Source organism: Rhincodon typus, chromosome 6, assembly GCF_021869965.1.
Source record: "Rhincodon typus isolate 14 chromosome 6, sRhiTyp1.1, whole genome shotgun sequence".
NCBI classification, from domain to species: domain Eukaryota; kingdom Metazoa; phylum Chordata; class Chondrichthyes; order Orectolobiformes; family Rhincodontidae; genus Rhincodon; species Rhincodon typus.
The window spans coordinates 56,779,120-56,789,695 of NC_063337.1; the positions used below are offsets into that span (position 1 = coordinate 56,779,120).

General features: G+C 41.1%; 1 protein-coding gene across 1 annotated transcript in view; it reads left to right on the plus strand.

Moving 5' to 3' along the window:
* The first annotated feature begins 3,163 nt into the window (after nucleotides 1-3,163).
* The window catches only part of ccdc83 (coiled-coil domain containing 83), a 58,584-nt gene continuing 51,171 nt past the window's right edge, over nucleotides 3,164-10,576 (plus strand). Inside the window, exons 1-2 of the mRNA XM_048598512.1 lie at nucleotides 3,164-3,254; nucleotides 4,942-5,040. Coding sequence (XP_048454469.1) covers nucleotides 4,964-5,040 — 77 coding nt within the window. The 5' untranslated portion in view covers nucleotides 3,164-3,254; nucleotides 4,942-4,963. The remainder of the gene's footprint in view (nucleotides 3,255-4,941; nucleotides 5,041-10,576) is intronic.

A 10,576-nucleotide genomic window follows, 5' to 3' on the forward strand; every position in this document is an offset into this window, starting at 1 on the left:
CAACCCAAAGGCAGTGTTAAAGTTAGTGAGTATTTGTTAAGAAAGCAACATGAAGTACACAGAGGCTGGCAGCCTCCAGGTGAGCAGTGAAATAAGTGAGCACTAAGAAAGCAGGCTAAGAGCTGTAAAATACGGAAGCATGAGATGAATGTCTGTACCTGCATGCAAACAACACAGCAAAATCATGCAAATCTTAGGTGGCCCTGAGGTCTAAAGTAAATTGTTGAAGGGCTGAAGTGGTGTGAGAGTTGGTGTGAGAGTTAGTCTGAGAGAGGGGCAGGCTGGTGTGGTGATGGTGATAGTGATTTGATGATGCCAACTTGCATGGACAAAGGATCAAGGAGGATGGTGACCATAGGGCATACAGGGATGGTGTTATGAAGGAGCATTTGCATGATGGCTGGGATGAGCATTCAGTGAGGTGCAATCACGAGGTATCTACTTTGATTTACATGTCAGAAATTTGCACCATCCAGTTTCTCAGTGAAGAGGAGAATTGAAGCTATATATAAATAAGTTGTGATGTGGAAGTGCCGGTGTTGGACTGGGGTGGACAAAGTCAGAAATCAGACAATACCAGGTTATAAAAACCGAAAGAACTGCGGATGCTGTAAATCAGGAACAAAAACAAATTTGCTGGAAATGCTCAGCAGGTCTGGCAGCATCTGTGAAGGAAAAAACAGAGTTAATGTTTCAGGTCCGGAGGACCCTTTCCTCAGAAGGGTCACCGGACTCGAAACGTTAACTCTATTTTTTCCTTCACAGATGCTGTCAGACCTGCTGAGCTTTTCCAGCAAATTTATCTTTGATACCAGGTTATAGTCCAACAGGTTTATTTGAAATCACAAGCTTTTGAAGCATTGCACCTTCACCTGACAAAGGGGCAACGCTGTGAAAGCTTGTGATTTCACATAAACCTGTTGGACTATAAACTGGTGTTGTCTGATTTCTGACCATAAATAAGTTAAGTTGGGACTTTAATGAGATGCACATGCACGGAAATAAGATTGTTGCAACTCAATTCTCAAGTTTGTGAAGTCACTATTAAAGACTTGAGGGGAAAATCAAGAAGTTTTGCTTGATGTCGAGAATCTGATTTTTTTTCAGGCTCACTGTATTTTCCCATCTTTCTTATCATTGCTTACACTAGACCAAGGAATGGGAAATTCCACTAAGCATTCTATATGTGATCTCACCAAAGCCCTTTACAACCATAAGCAAGACTTCATTATTGTTGTGGTCCAATCCCTCTGTAATAAATGACAACATGGCAATTGGCTTCCTTCATGCTTGTTCTATCTGCATGTTAACATTTTGTGTGCCTTGTATAAGAACAACAAGTCTCTCTGGGCATCAATATTTAAAAATTTCACATCTTTTAAAAAACATTCTGCTTTTCTGTTCTTATGACCAAAATTAATAATTTCACATTTAGCGAAATTAGAATGCAACTGCCATTTTGTTGCCTACTTATTAAACCTGTTTATATCTCTCTGCAGTCGCTATAGCTTGTACTTTCACTAAACTTGTATCATCAGAAAACATCAATAAATTACTCCATATCTGTTCAACCCAGTCAATAATATAGATTGTAAGTAGCTGAACTCCCTGATCCTTGTGGTACTTCACTAGCCACAGTCTGACAACTTGAAAATGTTGCTTTTGTGCCTCCTCTTTGCTACCTGTCCATTAACTAATCCTCTGTCAACACCTAATCCTCTATATTTGCTAATATGTTACCCCTGACTCTGTGCAATGTTATTTTAGATCATAGAATCCCTCCAGTGTGGAAACAGGCCCTTCAGCCCAACAAGTCCACACGAACCCTCAGAGCATCCCACCCAGACTCAACCCCCTGTAACCCACCTAATCTACACATCTCTAAACACTATGGACAATTTAGTATGGCCTAATCCACCGAGCCTGCACATCTTTGGACTGTGGGAGGAAACCCACGCAGACACAGGGAGAATGTGCAAACTCCACTCAGACAGTCACCCAAGGGTGGAATCAAACCCGAGTTCCTGACGCTGTGAGGCAGCAGTGCTAATCATTGAGCCACCATGCTGCCCCCTATGTCAATTAACCTTTTGTGTAGCACCTTACGAAATGCATTTCAGAAATGCAGGCATACCACAGCTACCGGTTCCCCTTTATATACTCTATTAGTTGCGTCCTCAAAAAAACTCTGCAAAATCAATTTGTTTGAAGTACTGATGCCCATGCTGAATGCAAAGCACATCTTGACTGCACAGATGTTTGAAGCAAGAGCAATTAATTTGACTGCATAAAAAGTGCAAGGCAACAACATTAGCAACAATTTAAAAGAAAAGAAATCTCTTCACTCACACTTTATGAAATCATCTCTAATGGTCTAAAATATTGTTGCTTTGTAATAAAATTTATCAAAATGACAATTTATTGAACTGAATGAATCAACATTTTAGTCTAGATCTGTATACTTTTAATTGTGTCATTTTGTTTACTTAAACGTATGGGCCTGAATTCATGCTTCTGGAGAACTATCAAATAAACTTAATTTCTTGTTTTAACTAAGTGCTCTTCGGAACTTCCATTCACAATGCAGTACTGTTCAAATCTGAGCAGTAAAATCTCCAGCCTCCAAAGGATCGCATGGAATGCAAAACGTTTTCTTGTTAGAATTAACCTAAGTGAAATATAGAAATAATTACTTCAACTACTACTTCAAAAATTCATTGTTCTTACAGTGCCTACTTATTAACTCTTTATTCTCATGCATTTTCTTATTAACCACTGTAGAGTGACAACTGATGGCTGCTTAGTACCACATGGGTATTCTCCAGTTGTGATATTTTTGCATAAAATCCACTTAACCATAAAGCACATTAAATGTTGTACTGATTCAGGGGCTCCTTAAACTTCACTGATCGCCACCTGAAATAAATGATGGCCAAATAAATTGTGCTAATAATGGTCCTGGACTTGAATCAAGATCCTTCTGTGAAATAACTGACTGGAGGCATCTGATTCATCATTTCATGAAACTGTTGAGCAAAACATGGCAAAATATGTCAGGAAGGAGGTTGCAACAGCAATGTTAAAGAAATGTTTGCCTCCTTTAAGAATTAGATTAGACCGTATTGGTTGGTTCTGAGCCAGTAAGAGAGGGGATGGGGTTACCATTTAGTGGGAAAGTTAAGTAGAAACAGATGTATGGCTGCTCAAAGCAGCAATGTTTTGTAAGGTAATGTTTCAGTAGAAAATAAATTGGGGTAAGGTATTCACAAACTCATCAAGTTATATCTTCCAATTTTGTTAATTCTAATAATTCTGACATGTCGACTGTTCACAATGTCTTGATTCATTCCTCAACTCAACTTTCTAATGGGGCAGCACATTAATGAATCCTATCCCTTCTGTCTTCATACTATCTCAAGTGATCTATGTGAAAGAAATCAATCTGTTAGTTGTGGCCTAATATGATATCTTAAAGATGTGCATGTTTGTGTGAAAAATGGCACAGGTATGCAGAGGTGAAGGAAATAATGATGTGGTAACTGGCATACGTAGAGTATTTTACAGCAGGAGAAGAGATGGAATGGTGTGCTGCAGTGATTGGAGGAAAATGAAGTGGAGGAAAGGTTTGTGAGAAATATTCCTTCTAAGTTGCGCAGCTGATCAGGAACCCAAAGGTCCAAGCACAAGTCAATCTCTTTAAAAGGGTCGCTTAAGCAAATCACATCTATTCCAAAATAAATTTGAGGACCTGGTGGTAATAAGTGATGAAAAGAAAGACTTGCACTGTATAGTGCTGAGGATCAGGTAGTTCAGGGTGCAGCAGAAAGAAATGAGATCTAAGCCAGGAACCTCATGCTGGGTGGAAAAAAAAGCAATTAACAGAAACTTCAAAATTCTTTGGTGCAGAGGAATCTGAGTATCCTCATACATGAGTCACAGATAGCTTGTATGCAGGTACAGAAGGTAATAAGGAGGTCAAATGTAATCTTAGCATTTATAGAGTCACACAGCATGGAAACAGACTCTTCAGCCCAATACATCCATGCTGACCAGGTTTCCTGAACTGAACTTTCTCAGATTCTCCAGCATCTGCAGTTCCTACTATCTCTGAAACAATTTTAACCCCACTGCGAAGCTTCTTCTAAGGATGTCTACCTTGAAGGAGTTACCTCCTCCCTCCGAAAAGACCTCAGTGTATCTCTCTCCCACTGCAACTCTCTCGTACCATCTTCTATGTCCAAATGTCTTTTATTTTCGAAATGTGGGTAACACAGTGGCTCAGTGGCTAACACTGCTGCCTCACAGCACCACGGACCTGGGTTTGATTCCACTCTCAGGCAACTGTCTGTGTGGAGTTTGCACATTCTCCCCATGTCTGCGTGGGTTTCCTCCAGGTATTCTGGTTTCCTGCCACAGTCCAAAGATGTGCATGTTAGGTGGAATGGCTATGCTTAATTGCTCATAGTGTCCAGGGACGTAGAGTAGATGTTTTGCCTTGTGGGGAAATCCAGAATAAGAAGTCATAGCTTCAGGAAGATTTAATCAGAGATGAGGAGGAATTACTTTTCACAAAGGGTCATGAATCTATGTAATTCAGTCCCAGAGTGTGGTGGACACCGGGACACCGAAAAACTTAGAGGAGGAGAGACACAGACTTTTAGTTAGTAATGGGTTAAAAGATTATGGAGAGAGGGCAGGAAAGTGGAGTTGAGGCTGAGATGAGATCACCATTATTGAATTAAATGGTGGAGCAGGCTTGTGGAGCTGAATTGCTGACCCCTGCTTCTAATGCTTATGTTTGAACGAATTCAGATGAAACAATGGATGGTTATTTACTTTGTACTGCTTCACTGCTAGGCATTGGTTTTTAAGTCTCAAACAAATTTACAACGTGGAAGAATATTTTGAGTTTACTAATTACTTTGAAAACGTTTATTACAGTAATCACCATTTTGAAGTGAAAATGGCAAAGAAAAGGAAAGATGGTAAAGGAGGTAGTGAAGATAAAATGGCTTTAGCAGAAGCTTTTCTCCAATTTCGGTAAGTATATGAGTTGATAGTCTTATTTTAATTTGTAGGAATTTTCTTTACTTTTTGAACCAAAATTCTTTTGTGATATTTTTTGTGATTCAATTTACTTTGGTTTCTACTTGTCATACAGTGACCTAGTTGACCTCCATGTGCATAGATCACTGAAAGTTGCCACCCAGGTTGATAGCGTTGTTAAGAAGGCGTACAGTATGTTAGGTTTTATTGGTAGAGGGATTGAGTTTCGGAGCCATGAGGTCATGTTGCAGCTGTACAAAACTCTGGTGCGGCCGCACTTGGAGTATTGCCTACAGTTCTGGTCACCGCATTATAGGAAGGATGTGGAAGCATTGAAAAGGGTGCAGAGGAGATTTACCAGGATGTTGCCTGGTATGGAGGGAAGGTCTTATGAGGAAAGGCTGAGGGTTTTGAGGCTGTTTTCGTTAGAGAGAAGAAGGTTAAGAGGTGACTTGATAGAGACATACAAGATGATCAGAGGATTAGATAGGGTGGACAGTGGGAGCCTTTTTCCTCGGATGGTGATGGCTAGCACGAGGGGACATAGCTTTAAATTGAGGGGTGATAGATATAGGACAGATGTCAGAGGTAGGTTCTTTACTCAGAGAGTAGTAAGGGCGTGGAATGCCCTGCCTGCAAAAATAGTAGACTCGCCCACTTTAAGGGCATTTAAATGGTCATTGGATAAACATATGGATGATAATGGAATAGTTTAGGTTAGATGGGCTTCAGATTGGTTTCACAGGTCGGCGCAACATCGAGGGCCGAAGGGCCTGTACTGCGCTGTAATGTTCTATGTTCTATGTTCTAGTTGGACTCTTGTAACTCCCTCAGTGACTTTATGTCTTCATTCAGTGTATATATTGTCTAACTTTTCAGTCCATGTAGATCTTGTGTTTGCTAATGGCTCTGCTGGTTCATTAATTTCGACTAGTGTAACGGCAGGATGTAATTAGCTTCAGTATTCCTGGGCTAGGTGGCAAAAATCTGGCTTGGGTTCCTGTTCCTGATTATCTTACTTATCCTTGCAGGTAATATATCTAAATTAAAGGTATAAAAACAATAAAATACCTTTAAAAATAGTTATAGGGGCATTACACTTTAAAATATGCAACATCCTACTTTCTTTATATTGTCTGTAAAGAGCTAGGATATAATATAGCCAAGAATTAACATTTTTATGTGTAAGTGTTCCAAGGTACAACATTCATGGCTGTACTAGAGAGTTATGTGATGTTTAGTAGGATGCTGACTGAAATCAATCTTCTTACCAGTCAGCATAACCAGCAGTATTAAACAGAAAGAGAAGGGCCCTTGTGGCTCAGTGATAGTGTTCCTAACGCTGCTGCAGGAGTCCTGGGTTCAAGTCCTATCAGCTCCAGAGGTGTGTAATAACATCTGAACAAATTGATTGGAAAAATCTTAAATACAAAGAGTGTCTAGGATCAGAAGTGTCCTAGAATAAAGGGGTGCCAATTTAGGACTGAGATGAGGAAGAATTTCTTCTTTCAGAGGGTTGCGAGGCTTGGGAACTCCTTGCCATGGGGGATTGTCCTTGTGTATATTTAAGGCTGAGATAGATTCTTGGTCAGTAGGGGAATCAAGGGTTAAAGAAAAAGGCCTGGAAAGTGGACATGAGGAATATTGGATCTGTCATGATCCTATTGAATTGAGGAGCAGGCTCAAGGGTGGAACTTGATCCTATTCCTACTCCTTACAGTCTAATTGACTGGGTAAGATGCTTCCAAGGAATTTGAAGGAAGTGAGTGTAGAGTTTTCAATGACACGGGCCATCATCTTTGTGCCTTCCCTGGCTTCAGAGGAAGTGCCAGAAGACTGGAGAACTTCAAACATTTAAACATTAGGGGGAAGGGGATGTGAAAAGGTGGGTTAATTAGGAAGAATCAGCAAAGATTTCTAAAGGGCATGGTATACATGGATTTCCAGAAGGCATTTAATGCAGTGCCTTACAACAAGCTTGAGGGAAGTTTGTCAGTCATGGTGTAAAAGAGACATTGGCAACGTGGATGTGAAATTGGCTGAGTGATAAACAGAGAATAATGGTCAACGGATATTTTTCAAGCTGGATGAAGGTTTGCAGTGGAGTTCCTCAGGGGTCAGTATTGGGACCCTTGCTTTTCCTGATATATAAAAGTGATTTGGATCTTGGTGTGCTGGGGACAATTTCCAAGTTTGCAGATGACCGAAAACATGGAAATAATGTAAACTGTAAAGAATTTTGACAAGTTGGTGTAGTAGTCAGATAGGCAGCAGGTAATGTTCATGGGAGGTATATAAAGTCGATTCCTATGGGAATCAATGCTTTGCCTAAAATTAGGATATTCAGGAATGTAACCCCAAGCTTTGAGAGAGAACACCCTGTATTGGATCAAGCCAAAGAAACTTCTCAACCCTCTCTGATCTCTCAGAGTTTCCATTCCACAGACAGCCATGATTCTGTCAGGATTTAGTTTGATTCTTTCAGGTCTGAAACTCACTTTGAAGAATTGTCGTTCTGTCACTTTGATGTATTTTTGTATGTTTAGCTTGATCTTGGCTTTCCTGGTTCTTTCCATGGTTTCATGCAGATATAACCTTGACTTCTTTCATTAACTCCATATATCTGGCTATCTGCTGTGCTGACTGCTCCTTTGCATCTCTTTCATGCTTTATTTACTTTATGCTGGAACACATTTCAGCTTGCTTTATAGCCAACACATAGACACACAGGAATTTGTAGCATCCAAAGGATGTACTGAATGTTGCCAACAGTGAAGATTCCACGTGTAGCTTCAAATTCCAGTAGTCATTTCTGGCATCAGGCTCGCTGAAAGCTTTTTGCCCTGCTCAGGAGATAGTTGGTGTCGCAAGACTAGTCATCCAGAACTCCAGGCTAATGTTTGAAGACTTGGGTTTGAATCCACTGTGGCAGATAGTGAATTTATTTTTAGTGAAAAACTGGCCAAACGCTAACCATGTAACTACTATTAACTGTTGTAAAATCCCATCTGGTTCCCTAATGTGCTTTAGGGAAGGAGATCTGGCATCCTTACCAGGTATGGCCTACATGTGATTCCAGACCCACAAATGTGGTTAACTGCTGTCTGGGCAATTCCAGATGAGCAATAAATCCCAGACTAGTCAGAAATGCCCGCATCCCATGAGCAGATAAGAAACAAAAGTGCTGGGGTGATCTTTTCCAGTATTGGAATAGGGTGGTGATTCTTGTTTGGCTTGGTTAAGATCTTTGAGATCCAGGGAAATTTTTTGTCATCCATTTGGCTTCTCTCTTACCATGGAATTTACCCAGGCATTTGGCTCTGTATTTCTAGTAATTACCTTTTTCTTACTTCACTTCAAGCTCTCTTTCAAGACTTCTTCTTGGCTCTATTGGTACTTTCAGTGGCGAATGAATCATCAGTTTTATTGCTGGCTCAATGATGATGAGATCTCAATCTTCAAAGCATCCAACCAATTCATCAAATTTTCTGGGTACACGTGCATGCACAGCGATATTATCAAACATTGGTGCCACCATGTTCACATCGAGGTTCATTGAGATATTCTGCATATCCTCACAGCTCTCACCCCCAGGTTAGCAGGACCATCAGTTTCAGTTATGTAGAATTTCCTTTGTACGCCCTTTGATTTGGGTTTTCTTCACTGTTGCCCCCTTTATGCTGTTAGAATAATATTGTTCACTTTCAGAACACCTTTCCTTGGATAACATTTTCTTCCAAATTTTCGAGTAAAATCTTCTAGTATAGTCAGAATAGGATGACGTTACTTTGTGCTCGGGTATCAAAGTTCACCTTTAGATTTATAGTTATGTACTTATTTCTCACCCTTTCCTAATCTGAATGGTGGTGTGAATTTCTTTTCATGTGCAGACATTTTGCATATCATTCCTATGCATGTGGTATCAATGTGGACTTCACAAGCTTCAAAATCTCTCTGCCCCTGACCGCATCCCAAAACCAGCCCAGCTCATCCCCACCTCCCTAACCTGTCCGTCCTTTCTCCCACCTATCCACTCCTCCTGCCTCAACCCCCACCCCCACCTCCTACCTACCAGCCTCATCCCCGCCTCCTTGACCTGTCCGTCTTCCCTGGACTGACCAACCCCCACCTTAACTCCCCATCTACACTCGCCTTTACTGGTTTCATCCCCACCTCCTTGAGCTGTCCGTCTCCTCTCCACTTATCTGCTCCTTTATCCATCTTCCATCCACCTTCCCCTCTCTCTCTCTGTTTATTTCAGAATCCCCTTCCCTTCCCCCATTTCTGAAGAAGGGTCCAGACCTGAAACATCAGCTTTTCTGCTCCTCTGATGCTGCTTGACCTGCTGTGTTCATCCAGCTCTACACCTTGTTATCTCTCATTCCTATACATGTTGTGTTCCCGACTGTCGGGCTCTCGGTTGCAGTTAGTTATTTCCTGAGTTTTAAGTGGTTCTAATCACTTCCTGTTCCCTGGTTCTGGACACTGGACTTAATTAGGGAATGTGAAATGAAGAGGCAAGGGACAGGTGTTTCAGGGCAAAAGAATCTGTGTTTATTTAAAATACAAGAGGTGAGTATAGTACAGGAAAGTCGGTAAATGCAATAAACAAGGAAATTGACACAATTAATTGTACAGAGAACAGTAGTACTATTAAATATACTATTAGCTAGATTAATACTATTAGAACATTTTTCTCCTGACACACACAGAAAACAACAGTTTTAATTCGAGAAAAACAACAACAGTTTTAATTAGAGTCTTTAATCAGAGTGTCTACCCTGGGCTCCCAATGCACTGTCACCACCCACCTTCTCCTCCTTGCCAGTTAGGTTGGAACTTTGGGGTTTTGGGATTTAAACTCCCTATAGAGAAATTGTGCTTTTAAAGTATGCCTGGCTGTTCTCATTTGGCGTACCCGGAGTCTGGTTGAAATCTTCGGACTGTTTAGGTTTTTTAGTTTGGGTTGAGTCTGCTGATGTAGTAATGTGCTATTGGATCTGTTGGGTAAGTACCTGGTTCTTACTTTCTGCTGGTTCTTGTGGGCCTGGTTTTCATCTCAGGATGTGTCTAAGGACTTGTGGCGTGGGTTGAGTTGGTTGGTATGCAGAGTTGTTGATCTTTGGCTCTGCTGGTTGTGATCAGTTGCCGTCAGTTCTCTTGGTTCGGAACAGGCCTATGCCTGGTAGGGAAGTTCTCGGATTGCTGTCTTGGGTGAGATCAGAGCTGGCACTTATACTGATTGTGGCCTCCATATCTTTGCACCAAACCTGAGCTTTTCATTATGCTTCTGGTATTTTCTTCTGAAGTTAATTGGTTTTTCGATCATTAGAATATGTGTGAATGGATTTCAATTGAGGTTGAATGTCTGGTATCTCTGTAGGTCTGTGTGCACTGGGTAGCCCAAGGGGTAAAAACTGTCTTGAGCTAGAGTCTGAGATAACAAGGGGTAGAGCTGGATGAACACAGCAGGCCAAGCAGCATCAGAGGAGCAGGAAAGCTGACGTTTCAGGCCTAGACCCTTCTTCAG